The sequence below is a fragment of the Brassica napus genome, chromosome A4 (genome assembly GCF_020379485.1).
Source record: "Brassica napus cultivar Da-Ae chromosome A4, Da-Ae, whole genome shotgun sequence".
NCBI lineage: Eukaryota > Viridiplantae > Streptophyta > Magnoliopsida > Brassicales > Brassicaceae > Brassica > Brassica napus.
Window position 1 is genome coordinate 7198298 of NC_063437.1, and position 17668 is coordinate 7215965.

Below are 17668 nucleotides of genomic sequence, written 5' to 3' on the forward strand. Positions count from 1 at the left end.
GATCAGAAGTGTAAAGAATACTGTAAGTGAAATCGTTATTGGAATGGGTGAGTGTGTTTATTTGAGAGTAGCACCCCTGGTCTGAATCATGTTGGCGTGATTGATCGTGCATGTTCTTGTTTGATTGTTGCACGGTTAATCAAGTTAACATTGACTAGACTGGAGATGTTACATTCACGTATGGCACATCACCTCACGTTCCAAATTTCATGTTGTTGTTATGGGGGAGAGCCACATAGAAAAGGTTGAGGAGTAATAGTCTACAGATACAAGATTGTTAGAAAAAGTATGCAGACCGCAGTTGACAAGAATTGTGCAGAGTAAAGAATTTGGTTATCTTGAAAGTGGATGTTCAGAAAAGAAAGGATCGGTTGGGGGAATCAAGGGATCGACCATGAGTTGTTTTGATATGGGCAGATTAAGATAAGGTCAGATCTAATATCCAGAACTCCTTTCAGAGACTGTTCAGTAAAGAGTGTACAGCTACGTTTTTAGAATTTCGGGGACGAATTCTTTTGAAGGGGGAAGAATGTAATAGCCCTCACAAGCAGATATAATTTTGGTCGAGAAAATTCTTTAAGATCAGTTTGAAGATTGATCGATCAGAATTTAAAATAAAAATCGAGCCGGTAAATTAATGCTTCAACGGGACTGTCTTGTGGTCGAAAGACCTTCCCTTGATAGTTTTAGTCGAGTCTTAAATATTTGGCCGAATTCTTTTTATATAAGCTGGATGAGATTTTCCGAGAGCAAATCAAGGGCCGAAGACAAGGAATATTTGGTTGAAAAATTATTAAAAATTATCGACCAACTTCCTAAATAATTTCAGAGCTAAGTTATGTTGTCCACCAGCCTGCTTGCTCGGTATTAAACCACATGTTATGCACCTGCCTGCTTGCCTAGCTTCTTCAGTAATAGCACATGCAAGTCACAAGCTGCTTGCTGTGCTTGCTCATTAATTTAGTCACATGATTGTCACCAACTGCTTGCAGCTTTCTTCTTGGGAGGGAAAGGACAGCAGCTTGCTGTTGGAAGTGCTGAAGCTGCTCTCCACATGTCCTTTCTCAGCCTTGCTTTGTGCTGAGTGAAACCCTCAGCTGAAGCAACTTCTTATGTTATAAAACATCATCTTCTCTCTTCTGGTCATCCATGACCTGCAAGAAAACCAGAAAACAAAATTGAGAGATTGAGAGAAAAATCAGAGAAAGAAAGAGAGAAAATCAGAAGAAAAATCAAGAGAAAATTTTTGTTGGTTTAATCTTCAACCTCAGGCTACAGCTAGAACATGTGGGAAAGAAGAAGATGAGATATACAGAATAAACCATAGCTATTGTTCTATTTTTGATATGAACCGAACCTTGATCTCTCTTTTTAATCGGTTCAGCCGTGAGCTAAGCTTGGAGGTTAGCACCATCTTAGATCATCTAACCATGAGTTCTTGTGGTAAGCTTCAGCCTCTTGATTCGTCCATATTCAGAATAGAACCGTGGTGTTGTGGGTTGAGTAACTTGTCTGGATTAGTTATTTAACCTCTTGTACGTTTCAGTTTCATTTGGTTTATGATTGAATCAGTTTCAAAGAACTGTTATCTAAGCCTTTATGAACTGATTGGATTTAACAAAACAGATTTGATCTTGGTCTGAACTGATCTTATCTTATCTGAGCTGAGCTGAGTATGGTATGAATTTACCTTGAACTGATCTGTTCTGAGTAGAACCAAATTGTTAGGACCTGAGCTTACCTAACCGAGCTGCTAGTAAATGATCTAAGTTGTTTCTTCAGAACAGAACTGATTGAAGTGAACTGAAGGACTGAACATTGTACGTCGTGCCTTGATCAGTTATATCTAGCGTAGTGGTCAGGATCGATTCTGTTTAAACCAATCAGGAAAACCTCATCTTAGACCAGACTGATTAAGCTTTGTCTTCCATCCGATCAGGTTTGAATTCAGATGGTCGAAGAGGGTGATCAGAACAACCAGATCATGCCTTGCCCTAATTCTTTTTGGGAGTGATCAGCAAGTGGTGAACGTTTAGTTGAGCTTGAGTCTAGTCTTCCTTAGCCATTCTCATGGATTAAAGATGAGTCTAGATAGATGATTGGTGAGTAGTGAATGAATATTTCTTAATTGAACGTACTGATTGTAGATGATTGATAGGTTTTGTCTCTTGATCAATATTGAATTGGTAAGGTGTTTACTTAGTGTAAACACTTATTAAATATTTATGAATGATCATAGAGGTTTATTCCAAACCTTAGTACTTGTTCTCAAGTACTAATACATATGTATAGTATTAAATATAATTAAGTATGGAAGTATTAATCATGTGAAGTCTTTTTATAAACCTGTCTTCCAAAATATTCCCGTATGAATGATGATTACCGTGAATTGGTCCTGCAATATGGAACAAGGTAACGAAGACACGATGATGGGGTCGCACTCTGGAGGTCGTGTAACTGCATGCAGCGTTAGATGTTCGATCTTTGAATATCTGATGGCGATGATGGTGATGCTAACTCGCTAGACTCGTTTAGCCTTTGTAGTTTCTCGGGTCTGGTATATATATATATATATATATATATATATATATATATATATATATATATAAATATGATATATGAATGATATGAGAGACGGGAATATGAAGTGAGGTATATGATTAGATTCACAATGATGGAAAGATAATCTTTATATATAAATATCCAGATATGGAATATATATCCACTACATACAAATGAAGTTGATTGTTTGAGATATTATTAATATATGTTGGGGTGCGGGACTAGGCTCACTGAGTAAACTAGTTACTCATGACTCATTTCTGATGCAGGTAACCAATAGGCGGGAGCCCTTACTCTAGGACGGGAAGGAACAGCATTAGCCAACAGTAGTTTTATTATCCTTGCAAAGTCATTTTGATATATCTTATGTATAAGATTTGTTGACCGAAAACCTCGAGGCTAATTTATAACAAATTTTGTAAGATGCTTTTGATTGATATATAAAGAATGTTTTTTTAAGTACGGGTTCCATATGATATTAGTCCTTGTCCGGACGAACTAACTATCGGGTATTGCTTTGTCGGATTGAAAAACCTAGAGTTATATACGATAGGAGCGTTGGTGTTCTTTGGTTGTTGCTCTAAGGCGATCGGAAGTATTCTGAAAACCTCAGATCGACAATCGAGGAACATCGACCGTGTCATTTCCGGTCATCTACAATCGCGGGTGTCACAATTTGGGTCTACAGGTGGAGTCTTCCAAGGAATTATTCATATTTGTGGAATTTTATTTTATTTAGATTTTTATAGTAAAATAATAGTAATACTTTTACAATTTTCTTTTGTTTATGCTTTTAAAAAAATAAATATTACGTATTTTATAGTTAGTTTTACTTTATGATATTTATTAAATAATTTCTTGTACTTGTAAGATTTTGATAATTCGTTTTTTTCTAGATTTTTTTAGTTAATATTTTTCTTTTACAAATTTCTTTCTTTAGTATCTTTAAAAACGAAAATTATATTTTTAAAACAAAAATAAATTTACTTTCAAATAATTTTTTATAATTATTTACTTGTTTAGGATTTAAAAATAAATAAAAACTACTATCCCATAATTTTAACAATATATAATTGTAAAAGACTATGTAATAGGAATTGTTCTTTTCCAACATCTTAAAAAAATTGTAAAAAGATATTTTTGCAATAATATATCATATTTTTAAATCCTAAAAAAAATATCATATTTTTGATACATTTCACAATCTTAAATAATGTATTGATACATGTCGCGATCATGTTAAATAATAACTTTGAAAAACTAAACTTTATATAATAAGATACACAGTTCAATGGATAAACTTGAACTAAAATATGTATAACGAAAGATAACCAAAAGGAAAAAAAAAATGATTTTAAAAGAGTCTGCTCTGAAACAAATTACAAAAAAAGACCTGTGTTCAGTTCTCCCAGTCTGTTGTCCATAAACAAGTAACCAATAAACCCTCGACGACCCAAATCTAAGTGAAGAATGCAAACATCATCTCACAGCACCAATACAAGTAAAAAAAAGGAGAGCATTTCTCCGATATTTATAGAAGGAACTAATTTCTAAAGCTTGGTTTTAAAGAACAGAGTACACACCATTTACGAGGCTCTCACTTCCAATCTGCCAGGGACAAAGCTCACACGGGTACACTGTTTTAACCGAGCAACGGCATCTTGTGACCTACCCACCATGAGATCGATGTAGACCGCTGTAATCGTAGCTTGTACATTGTTCGGTAGGACAGTTAAAGCGTGTTGAATGAAAGGTTTGGCCTGGTCATAATGCCCTTGTGTTGCAAAGAGGGCGGCAAGGTTTGCAAAAAGTGCTCCACGTAGAAAAAACATATTCTTTTACTTTTTTGTTTAATAGTATTATGGATTACTGATATTTCTTACTTTTATTCCATAAAACTATTACTTTTATTAATTAAATATGTTTACTGATTATTTAAATAGTAAAATAAAAAATAAATTATTTAAAACCCAAAATATCGCCATGTTATAATTAAATTTAAAGTCGATATCTAATCTTATAAGGTAAAATTCAAAAAATATTTTAAAAGATAAATATATTTACGGTTTTTGGTATAAAACCGAATAAACCAAAAACCGACGGTATATAAACCGAACCAAACCATATTAAATATGGTTTTAATATGGTAGCTATTTTTTATAAACCGAAACACCGAAAAACTGAAAAAATCGAACCGAAACCGAACCAATATCCGGATTGAACACCCTATTGTAGATTATAAATTAATACAGTTTTTAGTTTTAAATTTTATAAATTCTTCTTATATATATATATCAATTTTATATATATGCTTCCAATATGTATCTACTTTCTAATTTTTTTAAAAAATTCGCTTATGCGTTTCCATACGCTTCCGCTTCCATGTACCCGCTTCCGTTGTCATGTAGGGCATATCTATCAATTAGAAAACAAAACATCTCATCTCTTCCCCATGATTTCTTTCCCTTTAAAAGATAGAATTAAGGTAAAACGGAAGAAGAAGCCAAGAGAGTTTTCTCGCTCAAAGAGGGAGGAGAAGAATATTAGTCGTTATCTACAACATTAACACATTATTATCACAAAGTTTGTCATTACTATCCTGATTTCATTTTTGAAAATCAAATAAAAAATTAAACATAAAGATTACTTATCCGACGGTCCGCTCTGCTTTCCACGACAACTTATCAAATTCAAATTACTTATCCACGAACCATTGACATTATCATTTTAATCATCGACTAAAGCGAACGCTAGATAAAATACTTAACACTGGCATCTTACAGCAGTTGTCATCAACAATTATACTTCCCACTTATTTGAGATCCATAAAGTTCAACAAAAAAACCTTGCAAAGTTGTGGAAGAAGGGAACTCCCAAAAAAAAGTGTTCAAGTATGTGTAACGAAAGAAAACCAGAAGGGGAAAAAAATGATTTGAAAAGAGTCTGCTCTGAAACAAATTACAAAAAAAAAACCTGTGTTCAGTTCTCCCAGTCTGTTGTCCATAAACAAGTAACCAATAAACCCTCGACGACCCAAATCTAAGTGAAGAATGCAAACATCATCTCACAGCACCAATACAAGTAAAAAAAGGAGAGCATTTCTCCGATATTTATAGAAGGAACTAATTTCTAAAGCTTGGTTTTAAAGAACAGAGTACACACCATTTACGAGGCTCTCACTTCCAATCTGCCAGGGACAAAGCTCACACGGGTACACTGTTTTAACCGAGCAACGGCATCTTGTGACCTACCCACCATGAGATCGATGTAGACCGCTGTAATCGTAGCTTGTACATTGTTCGGTAGGACAGTTAAAGCGTGTTGAATGAAAGGTTTGGCCTGGTCATAATGCCCTTGTGTTGCAAAGAGGGCGGCAAGGTTTGCAAAAAGTGCTCCACGAGCTTCTTCTGGCTTGAGTGAATCCCGGGCATTTCCTGTGGAACAATCCGATGTCTCCTCACAGTCGGAACTCATGTTCATCCGCCACGGGTCAAAGTCTTCTTGCGCAAATGGCAGTTTAAAATCTTCCTGTCCGAGTAGATAGGCAGATAAATGCGCACCAGCTTCACCGGGTCTGTTGAGCAAGCAGAGAGCCTCCGCTGCGTAAATATGGCCTAAGAAAACATATATCTTTGAAGAATCTGGAAGTTGCAGGAGTGAATTAGCAGCTGACAAGGCTTTGATAGGATTCTCCAACTCCAATTCAACGTAAGCCATATTGGCAAGAAGAGCTTGTTTGAGCAAATGATTCTCTCTTCTACGGATATCCTTGTAAGCGGAGAGGGAGTTTTGAATTATGTCCTGGTTCATTCCTCCTTTTGCCTCCTTCAATTCTGAGTTGGTATTAGCATCGCCATGGTCAGACCATGATGCCTCCTTGGTGTCATTTATCATCACGGATAGTGGTGACTCAAGATCTGATTTAGATTCATTCATGAGAGACACATTGAGCAAATACATGCTATTAGAGAGACACACCCGTGCTAGTGGCAGTGAAAGCTTTGGCCATTGGGCACTGCCACCAAGTTCCACGAATCCATTCTCTTCCATCATAAGTTGTCTCCATTTCCCTTTCCCAATCACATGGACTCTGATTTCCGATCTATCCGAAGAAGTGTTTCCCCCTTCCAAAAGACCCTTTTGTAAAGCCAGTATACAGCATTCAGCTATACGGAGCCAGAGGAGAGGCTGTCTGCAGAAAACTAGGCTTGCCTTCTGGAAGCATTGAGCAGCAAGTAGAGGCTTTCCACAAGCTAAATAAAGCACACCGCAGTTGTAAGTGATCAACAGAGACTTATCCTGTGAGAGAGAAAACAACTTCACGGGATTATCCTTTCTTAGTGATGAACAATTCCTTAGAGCATTCGAAAATAACACAGAGGCGGCTTGATACTTTCCAAGCTGATAGTATATGCAACCAAGGTTGTTGTTGAAGATTCCTGAAGTCCTCAATTCTTTTTGAATACCGGAGACCAACAAGAGCTTTATAGCCTTTCGATGATTCCCATGAGCATACTCAAGCTGAGATTTCAAGAGGAGAGCCATAGAGGAGTCCCTTTTTTGAGCAATGTTCATCGCATGTTTAACTTCACGCTTAGCCAGTTTTACGTTTCTCGTAAGAAGTAAGAACCGGACTTTGTAAAGCTGCAACTCAAGCTTCACATCAACAGTCAAGATGGACCTTTCTCCTATTGTCTTGAGAAGATTGTTTGCTGGAATATGGCCAACTGGCTTCATTCGTTTCTCGGCCTCAATTTCCGCTAGAACATTGTCATACTCTAGACCTTCCTCACACAAACCACTTTCAGCAGCTGCTAAATCAGACTTCAAAGCATCTGAGGCCGCCGAGCTGCTCAGGAGAGAAGATGTTTTTGACACCTGATTTGAAGAAAGTTGCATTGTGCTTCCAATTTCCTCATGAGTTCCAAAACCAACACCAAAAGATTTGTCCAGATGGCCAAACACCTCCTGTAAAAATAACTACTTGTCAGATACAGATAGAAAACGAAACATATACAGAGAGAATCCATGCAATAACAATACAAACTGATCAATGCATTGCAAAAAAAAAACTCTTTCAAGGATACCACTGTAGATCATTCAAGTGAAAATCGAGTTCCTAGCATCGAACTAAATGTACAACCTTCCCAACAGACTTAGCTATGTACAACTTTGCTGTAACCATTTAACTTGTATTCTAGTATACAGATTTAGATACCAACTGATTTCCCATTTCTCATGGCATTTCATATTAGGCAGGTTGTAGATATAGCATATTATTTTTTCTATGTGACAGGTAATACGCAAGAAAAGCAATTTTTACTAGGAGAAAACCATCGACATTCCACTGAAAGTTACGGAAGCCAATAGAGAAACTGTTCTCAACAAAGAAAAAACTTCGGCTTGAAAAATAAGAAAGAAGAACATAGGGAAACAACAAGTTCTGCCCTGGAACATGTTTAAAGTAAAAATGGCAAGCAGAAGAAAGAACCATGGATATTGGGTGAAGAAGGGGATTTGAAGTACAAGCAATAATTACCAAAAATTTCACAGCATCATGACAAGCCAGCGCACTATCCAGCATCAAGAAGCAGATTTGAAGTGCAATAGTCTGCAAAAAAGCAGCAATTTTCAGTTGGGTGCCCGTAGGAAGGAATTAACAGAAGAGATGGAAACAATACCTCGTCTAGCGGCTCAATATTTAGAAACAGAGGATCTAGAATGGATAAACATTTAGCATACTGATGCAGATGAAACCAGGTAACTGCCTGCAGAAGACAAGTGCACATCAATACTTAACCTTGACAAATGTGAAAGGCATAGAGATAGCTGAGACTAAGAAAGAAACATGGTGGCAATATTGCTGAGAACATACAATGTTGAGAGTTGTGACAGTACTATCAAACAGATCCTTTGACACAGAGACGTTAGATCCAGGGTTTACAGCTTCCAGTGGTTCTTTTGCAAGTTCTTCACTCTGTTTCTGGAACAAAAAGGAAGAGAAGAAGAAACCATCTTACAGACATTAACATAAAGACAACAAGTAAGAAGAGTAAATAACTTTTTCCTCTCCAGCATGGCCCAGAGATGACAAAGAAAAACAGCCCTTTTTAAAAAAAAGAATGTAGAGATGCACATAAAATTGGGAGAGAAGAAGTAGAGAGAACCCAAAAAGAAGTTACCTTGACAGTGTTAAGATCTTCGAGTAGTTTCTTGGAATTCGAGCAAGCATTTTTGAAGTACTCTGCAATTGCCATATTGTGAAGAACCTGCTCAATCAATTTTGAAACAGTTCAAAAGACATGGTTTTCTGAAACAAAGAGAAGAACAAGCATCACATAATTCATTTTCTCAAATCTACACAACGAACAAAAGGAAGTGTGGTGAAAACAAAGCTACAAAGACCATTTCTACTTTGCAATTGAGTCAGTCAGCTATCTAAGAAGAATACATCATCAGATAAAAGTAATATCCAATTTCAAACTCAAGTGTCTCGATCTAAAAACACGAGTGAGGATTAATATCAAAGGCAAACCAAGAGCTCAAGTGAGTGTCTTTCTTACTGTTGGTTTAAACTAAAAAAGTTCAACTTTACCAAACTAAACTATGTGATCTAACAAATCACATCTTGTATCTTTGTCCCCTTTTTTCAAAAATAAAGAAAAGAAAACAAAAGCAGACCTTGGGATCGTTCCGTTTCTTGTGGTTGAGCTGAATCAGAATGTCGATACACTCGTGGAATTTGCCAGATTGGAAATAGGAGAGAGCGTCTTTAGCGAGTGCACAAGTTACAGATAGAACGATGGCTTCGTCGCAGATTGACCCATCTCTAGCGGCGTCCGATGGTATCGAATCCATGGAGGAGGATTAAACCAATCCCAGATTTTGAAGACAAATCCCAGAACCCTAGAAACTAATTGGTGAAGAAGAGCGAGCGATGCACTGGCGCAGTTAATTGCGATGGGGAAGAAAGAGGTTGACACCAAAGCTTAATGGGCCCAGATTGGGCTCCCAACATCGCCTCACACCATTTTATTATAATTCTATTGATCGATTATTTTGAATTTTATTTTTCATTTATTTTAATCAATCGCTTATGTAGATAAGCCCAAAACTATTGTCGATTTCGTTAAGCCCATATATATCTAGGAGATAATAATTATCGATTTAGTTTAGCATTAGGTAAGATTTAGAACAAAGACAAATATTAAAAACTTTCCTTATAATTCAAACAGTAAACTTGCGCATGTTGATATCATATTAATTACATTTGCTTAAAAAATATTATAATGTTTCTAATTAGTAGAGGTGGACGTTCAGATACCCGTTCAGGTTCGGATCGGGTATTTTGGATTTTCGAGTATTTCGGTATAGAGGTGTAGAACCCGTTCGGGTATTTCTGTACTTCGGGTCGGGTTCGGGTATTTTTAGTTCGGATTCGGTTATTTCAGATCGGGTTCGGATATTTAGATTTTGAAAAAAAAAATTAAAATTTTCATTTCTCAAGTTTCTTATATTTAAAAATATAACTTTCAGTTAACTAATTTTTTTATTTTTAATAGATTGAATGGTTAATAGATTTAGACATAAAAAATTAAAACTAAAAAGGCATTAATTTAGTTATTTTCTAAAAATATTTGGATGTAATTTTTTGTTAATTTTTTAAATAAAAAACTTGACATGCATTTTCGGATCGGGATCGGGTTCGGGTGCCACTTCGATTATTGGGTAAAGTGCCCACCCCTACTAATTAGGTTGTTTGTTTTTAATAACTTACCTTTCTAATATGGATTACTTGCGCAAGTTGAAATCATTAAATATGCAAATCACTTATTCACAATATGGATTACTTGCGCAAGTTGAAATCATTAAATATTATCGATTTAGAACACCGCCTGGGCAAGATTTAGAATTAAAACAAATATTAAAAAATTTCCTTCTTATTCAAACGGTAAACTTGCGCATGTTGATATCATATTTATTACATTGCTTACAAAATATTTTAATGTTTCTAATTAGGTTGTTTGTTTTTAATAACTTACCTTTCTAATATGGATTACTTGCGCAAGTTAAAATCATATCATATGCAAATTTTTTTTGACAATACACATTTAATATCTTTCTTTAAACGATTTCGTTATTTATTGTGTAAAATATTTTGCGTCATTAAAATGAGAAATAAATCGACTGTATATATATATGAGACACCCAAGGTCTTAAAATACAAATATTATCTTTTCATTCTTTAAAGTATTATTCACAAATCTCTTCTCTCGTACTATTAAGGTATTACGACGATGCTGCTTGTGTGCTAAGAAAAATGTGTTTAGACGCAAAGGCTCCTCATCTTTCATCGACTCTGCCACCCACTTTGCCTTGGAAGTATTATATGCTACTTGATGAATCGACTCTGCCACCCACTTTCATCGACTCTGCTACCCACTTTACTTTGGAAGTATTATAGAAAGATTAATAATGTTTTATTTATTACTTTTAATATTTATAAACTATAAAATACAATGAAAAAAATTTTATATAAGATAATTATAATAATTTTATACGCTACTTGATGATTTGTGTTCGAATATAATTATATAATAACTATTTTAAATATTACAAAATCCAAAAATGTTTATTAATATTCTTTTTAAATTATTTATCGTTGTTTAAAGAATAAATTTATCATAATTTTAAAATAATTTAAAAATGCTTACAAAATGCTAGGCAAAGTTTCATTTTCAAGAGTTAAGTCGAGATCTGGATTAAAAATCCTAATAACTGGTAAAGAAGGGAAGTCGCAGACAAAAATATTGAATGTTGTCTACAAACAAGTTTTTCAGAATATTTCGTAGTCACGGTACGTAATTTTAATCTACTTTTTTTTTCAAATACAAATTTTAAAATGAATAAACTGTTGCAGCTATTTATTTTTTGTATTTGCTAGATGGGTTGTGATGAGTTAGGAGACCGATGACGGTATGTCAATTTAATATTATATCATGTTCAATAAAATTTAGAAATTTATAAATCTATCAAATAATGTTAACCCGTCAAATTGCTTACAAAATTTATTTAATTTTTTGCAAGTTTCTAATTAAATTTGCTTTATTTATCGAGAAATGTACTTCATAATTTATATTATTTATGGATAATATTTTGATTATTATTATATTTTCTTTTAATATGTCTACATAAATGTTTGTTTATTATTTATGAAAAAATAATATTATTCACCTAAAATAAAGAATTACGAAACATGTACAATACAATTCTAATTAATGATAATATAAAATTTGTTAATTCTAAAACTATACACTATTTATTCCATTTTTTGAATGAAAGTATCTTCGTAAACACACAAAATATTTTGTGACGTTGAAATTATACATACACACAATATCTGTCTCTTCATACTGACGTTATTGCGTTCTCTCTCGTGAGATACGGGCCGAAAGAGAACACAGGGTGCGAACCGATCATGTTCTGGCCGATCACCTAGTAAGTTTTATAGTTAGCTCCAAAACAAGTATGACAATAATAAAAAAAAAAGAAGACCTTGTTTTTTTTTTTTTTTTGAACACATGAAGACCTTGTTTATTGTTGAGTAAAAATAAAGAACAATTTCGAACAAATATATGGAACACATTATGCGGTTAATTTCTTGACTAAATTTGCCTGCATTGACGCTAAAGCACGATGAAAGCTTTATAACTTTTTTCGCTTTTGTTGCATACCAAACGAACTCTGCTTCCAAGCTTTCTATCTAGGAATGCGTAGGATCATTTTTGTAAGTTACATAAACAAACATTTGAAATGCGGAGAAGTGGCCATTTGGTAAGTCAAAAACAACGTAGTCTTTCAAGCCAAGCTAGTAGTTTACAAAACGGCAGAGTTCAAAGGCAAATGTTGCAACATCTTCACATCTTTTTTAACTCGGCCAGAAATTTGCCAAGCTCTTCAATCTTTGCATCTGAGAAGTGAGAATCCACGAAAAAGAGTAAGTAATGGAAAGGCTAACTCGTCAATATATAAAATTTGGTTACCGGGAGCCGTTGCCCAAAAATCATTTCCATTGTTCTGTACTGTAGCTCCGTCAGCAGCCTTCATTCTTCTTGTTTTCAGATTATTGATCCCTGCGCGAAGTTCTGATGCAACTTTTGTCATCTCTGCAGAACAACCAAACAACAAGGGTCATATATTCTCATTAAACTATAGAGGGCTAGAAGCAAGAAAATGTCGATATGGTTATGTCTAAAACATAGGCAACCGAGGGTGTAACGATGTAATCCTCAGTAAATCAAAGGCTCAATTCTTGTTACCTTTGAACATATCGTTCACCGATGATTCATCAAAAAGCTTTGAAACTTCATTAACGAGTATGGCAGACTGTTCATTTGAAACAGATCTTCTTTCTAAAGCCTGGAGCTCCGAGTTAAGCTCAACAGACCTGTTTCGTTCCTGTAAACAGAGTTATCTAATTCAAGGCACCAACAAAAGTATCATCCTCACAAGACAGAAGAAGAGTTTTGTGTCTCACCGAATGAAGCTTACGCCTTAGGGAATCCAATTCAGCATCCAACTCTTGGTCATTAGGCAAAGGTTGGATATTTTGGCCATCCTGAAGAAGAAGAAGAAACAACAACAAGAGGAGGACTCTTGAGCAATCACGGAGAGTGTAAGAAAAGAGCAAAGACAAAGAAGGAAGGACTCCTCACACTCTCAGGCAGCACAAAATCTTCAGGAACTGCAAAAGTGTATCGAACACAGTAGGTTTCCCACATCCTCAAGCGGTCTTCCAGAACCGATTGAATCATACCACGAACACGATCAATACCCTGTAAGACATGGAGAGAGATCCTAAGAAATCTAATCTAGCACAAGGAGAACTAAAGGAACTTACTTTCGCTAACTCCAGTGACCTATTATCATCGATTTTGAGGAGATTGGATGCTTCGCTGCAAATGTAAGCGCCCAGTTAGAAAGAAAGGAAACAAACAAAAAAAAAAGACTCGAGAGAAATTACAGTGTATAGAAGTCAAAAGCCTCGCCGACAATGTCCTCGACGGTGTTGAGTGTTTCATTTATGAAAAGCTGAGGATTCAAGTTCATTGAATCGAACACCGCTTGCCCTTTGCTGCCTTCCATTCTTCTCCCTCCGTTTAGTTTCTTCCAACCCTGACAATTAATTCTTAAAAGATTTGTTTTTGAATACTCCATTCTCTCAAAACGGATCTGTTTTTTATTTTCTGAATACTCCTATCTTTAAATTTGGACACGTGTCTCCTATTATTTTCGTTTAACCATTAAACATCCTTTTTTCTACTAGGGATTAAACCTCTTTCTACTAGGGATTAAACCGCGCTACACACGAAACTATATTAATTTCAAATGTTAATTACCTAACTATTCTTATTATTTTATAACAAATAGTAATATTTTTAATATATTATTTACTTATTATTTATTTTATTTAACATTTTTCAGATAGATAGTTAATATATATTTTCTACTTTTTATATTATATATTTTATTATTATTTATTTCTTTTATATTGTATATTTACTTATACTAATATTATGCTAGATATTTAATGTAATATTCTTATTTCTTATATTGTACATTGAATTATTATTTTTGTTTTTTATTATTATATTATATATTTATTTATTCTAATATTTTTTCTTTTTTATTAAATAACAATATTAAGATAATATTTTAACGTAATATTTTTATTTCTTCTACTGCATATTTACTTATTATTTATTTTTTCTTATATTGCATATTTACTAATTCTAATATTACGATAGATGTTTAATGTAATATTTATATTTTTATATGGTATATTCACTGATTATTTATTTTAGTATAAAAAGTTTAGATAGATGTCTAATTTAGTTTTTCTATTTCTTAAACTGTATATTTACTTATTTTTTATTTTTCTTATAATTTATATTTACTTATTCTAATTTTCTTGCTTTTATATTAAATGATAATATTACGATAAATGTTTAGTGGAATATTTATATTTCTTATATTGTATATTTACTTACTATTTATTTTACTCTACATTTTTCAGATCGTTGTGTAATTTAGTTTTTTCCTGCTTTTATATTGATTTTCAAATGTTATATTATTTATTCTTATTTTTTTTCCTTTTATATCAAAAGATAATATTATAATAGTCTTTTAATGTAACTTATTATTTATTTTGTTATACATTTTGCAAATAGATTTTTAATGAACTTTTTCTACTTCTTATATTATATGTTTATTTATTTATTTTTCAATATTGTATATTTACTAATTTTAATATTACGCTAGATGTTTATTCTAATATTTATATTTCTTATATTATATATTTATTTATTGTTTATTTTTCTTATTTGTATATTTACTTATTCTTATTTTTTTGTTTTTATATTAAATGATAATATTAAGATAAATTTAATGTAAAATTTATATTTCTTATATTGAACATTTACTTATTATATATTTTTATTTTCCTGATATCAAATGATAATATTACTATAGAAGTTTTGTATAATATTTCTGTTTCTGTTATTATATATTAACTTATTATTTTTTATATTATATATTTATTTATTATCTATTTTTTAATACCACATGGCTTCTTTTAAAAAATAATTTTTTATATTAATGTGGACGGTCTATGGAAAACACTTAGTTTTTAATATGAAAAATAGATAATTAATTAAAAATGATAAATTCTTATAAAGTTAATAATTTCATTAAAAAAACTAATGCAATGTTTACAGTTAAAATATAATTCTTTTACATTATTTTGGATTCCTAATATTGATATATTAATTTATACCAACTTTATTTTGACTAATGTAGTATTTACATTTTCTATATTGTATATTACTTTTTAATGTAGTACTGTCATTTTATAAATTGTGTACTTAATTATTATTATTTTTTGTATATTATATATTTACATATTTAAATGCATATTTACATGTAATTAATTTTATTTTTTAGATATATGTCTAATGTAGTATTTCCATTTTTTATTTTTTTTATTTACATTTTAAAATAGATGTTTAATGCTTAACGTACTTTTTCCATTTTTTATATTATGTATTTACTTATCAATATTTTTTTTTGATTAAATATCAAATTTATTGATCAAAGGTGGAAAAAAAATTTACATAAGAAGATCTATAGTACTAATCTGTAAAGAATAAAAGAATGATATGTTCTAAAATGTGTAGACAGTAAACCATCTCACAAGTAGTCCTCTCCGCTTATGGTTTCCCATATACTTCAAAGATGAGATACGCTTCTTGACCATATTCCCAATGGCCTTAGTAGTTGTATCCACAGGTGCGCACACACCTCCATGCCGTCTTGAGTTCTTCTCCTTCAACAGCATATAAATGGCTGTCTGGAAAACTAAGCGGAGTAGTAAAGTATCGAGTTTGTTCCTGTTCTGGCGTAACAGGGAGGTGACTGTATCTTCCCAGTCCGGTGTTATCGCTGGACCCAGTAATTTCTCTGCAACATTCATCCAAACTGTGAAGGTATATGGGCAAGCGAAGAACAAATGATCTTTGCTTTCATCCTTCTCTCTGCAGTAGACACAGCATTGCTCCATTCTCCATTCTCTTTTTCTAGTGCCTGTTGATAATCTGTCCTTGAAAGCTAACCATACCATGAAGAATTGTCGGGGTATGGCCTGAGGGAACCACACAATACGATGCCAAGGAAGCTTTGTGTAACATCCCGAGTTGTGATATTTGAAAAAGGCTTAAGATAATTGATTTGGCTACCTATGTCACCAAAGTTGACTTACCTTTTCCGGAGCACATCCTGAAAGAACTCCAGAGTTAAGCGTGCTTGAGCTGGAGTAGTGGAAGGATGGGTGACCTATCGGGAAGTGATTCGCGATAGCGTGCGAGTGAGGCCAAAGCATGGGAAAAGGTCGGGTGGTGATTGCAAGGTCAGTAAACAATGATTTCGAGCCTTTAGAAAAATTAACGGACCGATCGTTGGAACGGAATGGGGTCCACGGGCCGAGAGAGCGGGCGTGGGTGGCCCATTAGCCATGGACGGTCGGGGCGTTATAAGTGGTATCAGAGCTAGTTAGCCATCTCAGTTCTGACCTGAGAGGTGTCTTGAGACCTGTCGTGGGCCGCAACGAGGACGTTGCGTTCTTTGAGAGGGGGTGAATTGTAACATCCCGAGTTGTGATATTTGAAAAAGGCTTAAGATAATTGATTTGGCTACCTATGTCACCAAAGTTGACTTACCTTTTCCGGAGCACATCCTGAAAGAACTCCAGAGTTAAGCGTGCTTGAGCTGGAGTAGTGGAAGGATGGGTGACCTATCGGGAAGTGATTCGCGATAGCATGCGAGTGAGGCCAAAGCATGGGAAAAGGTCGGGTGGTGATTGCAGGGTCAGTAAACAATGATTTCGAGCCTTTAGAAAAATTAACGGACCGATCGTTGGAACGGAATGGGGTCCACGGGCCGAGAGAGCGGGCGTGGGTGGCCCATTAGCCATGGACGGTCGGGGCGTTATAAGTGGTATCAGAGCTAGTTAGCCATCTCAGTTCTGACCTGAGAGGTGTCTTGAGACCTGTCGTGGGCCGCAACGAGGACGTTGCGTTCTTTGAGAGGGGGTGAATTGTAACATCCCGAGTTGTGATATTTGAAAAAAGCTTAAGATAATTGATTTGGCTACCTATGTCACCAAAGTTGACTTACCTTTTCCGGAGCACATCCTGAAAGAACTCCAGAGTTAAGCGTGCTTGAGCTGGAGTAGTGGAAGGATGGGTGACCTATCGGGAAGTGATTCGCGATAGCATGCGAGTGAGGCCAAAGCATGGGAAAAGGTCGGGTGGTGATTGCAGGGTCAGTAAACAATGATTTCGAGCCTTTAGAAAAATTAACGGACCGATCGTTGGAACGGAATGGGGTCCACGAGCCGAGAGAGCGGGCGTGGGTGGCCCATTAGCCATGGACGGTCGGGGCGTTATAAGTGGTATCAGAGCTAGTTAGCCATCTCAGTTCTGACCTGAGAGGTGTCTTGAGACCTGTCGTGGGCCGCAACGAGGACGTTGCGTTCTTTGAGAGGGGGTGA

The 17668-nt window shown here is 34.4% G+C and overlaps 3 protein-coding genes across 5 annotated transcripts; all 3 read right to left on the reverse strand.

Annotated features, from left to right (window-relative positions):
* Window positions 1-3898: 3898 nt before the first annotated feature.
* On the reverse strand, window positions 3899-9524 carry LOC125607867 (CCR4-NOT transcription complex subunit 10-like). Of its 3 annotated transcripts, XM_048777328.1 has the most exons (7): window positions 9244-9524; window positions 8745-8831; window positions 8438-8545; window positions 8244-8330; window positions 8102-8173; window positions 5916-7530; window positions 3899-4336 (listed from the first exon to the last, which is right to left on the reverse strand). In XM_048777328.1, the coding sequence occupies exons 1-7, from the start codon at window positions 9418-9420 to the stop codon at window positions 4149-4151; spliced, it is 2334 nt and encodes a 777-aa protein (XP_048633285.1). In that variant the 5' UTR covers window positions 9421-9524; the 3' UTR covers window positions 3899-4148. The 3 variants fall into 3 exon arrangements, with proteins under 3 accessions (XP_048633285.1, XP_048633286.1, XP_048633284.1); XM_048777329.1 differs by lacking the exon at window positions 3899-4336 and having other exon boundaries at window positions 5477-7530; window positions 8438-8539; XM_048777327.1 differs by lacking the exon at window positions 3899-4336 and having other exon boundaries at window positions 5477-7530; window positions 9244-9523.
* Window positions 9525-12307: 2783 nt separating this feature from the next.
* Window positions 12308-13798, reverse strand: LOC106385245 (protein MIS12 homolog). Its single transcript, XM_013825174.3, has 7 exons — window positions 13586-13798; window positions 13463-13517; window positions 13278-13397; window positions 13100-13180; window positions 12882-13020; window positions 12606-12728; window positions 12308-12532 (listed from the first exon to the last, which is right to left on the reverse strand). The coding sequence occupies exons 1-7, from the start codon at window positions 13777-13779 to the stop codon at window positions 12480-12482; spliced, it is 765 nt and encodes a 254-aa protein (XP_013680628.2). The 5' UTR covers window positions 13780-13798; the 3' UTR covers window positions 12308-12479.
* Window positions 13799-15784: 1986 nt separating this feature from the next.
* On the reverse strand, window positions 15785-16240 carry LOC106383679. Its single transcript, XM_013823752.1, has one exon. The coding sequence runs from the start codon at window positions 16238-16240 to the stop codon at window positions 15785-15787; it is 456 nt and encodes a 151-aa protein (XP_013679206.1).
* Window positions 16241-17668: the final 1428 nt, after the last annotated feature.

Coding starts and splice junctions, on each gene's coding strand:
- LOC106385245 (XM_013825174.3), bottom strand. CDS start 13,779: ATGGAGTATTCAAAAACAAATCTTTTAAGAATTAATTGTCAGGGTTGG. Junction 13,398..13,462: donor GGTCACTGGAGTTAGCGAAA/GTAAGTTCCTTT, acceptor CATGTCTTACAG/GGTATTGATCGTGTTCGTGG. Junction 13,021..13,099: donor TAAGGCGTAAGCTTCATTCG/GTGAGACACAAA, acceptor CTCTGTTTACAG/GAACGAAACAGGTCTGTTGA.
- LOC106383679 (XM_013823752.1), bottom strand. CDS start 16,240: ATGGTATGGTTAGCTTTCAAGGACAGATTATCAACAGGCACTAGAAAA.
- LOC125607867 (XM_048777328.1), bottom strand. CDS start 9,420: ATGGATTCGATACCATCGGACGCCGCTAGAGATGGGTCAATCTGCGAC. Junction 8,174..8,243: donor ATATTGAGCCGCTAGACGAG/GTATTGTTTCCA, acceptor GCTTTTTTGCAG/ACTATTGCACTTCAAATCTG. Junction 7,531..8,101: donor ATGATGCTGTGAAATTTTTG/GTAATTATTGCT, acceptor TTATTTTTACAG/GAGGTGTTTGGCCATCTGGA.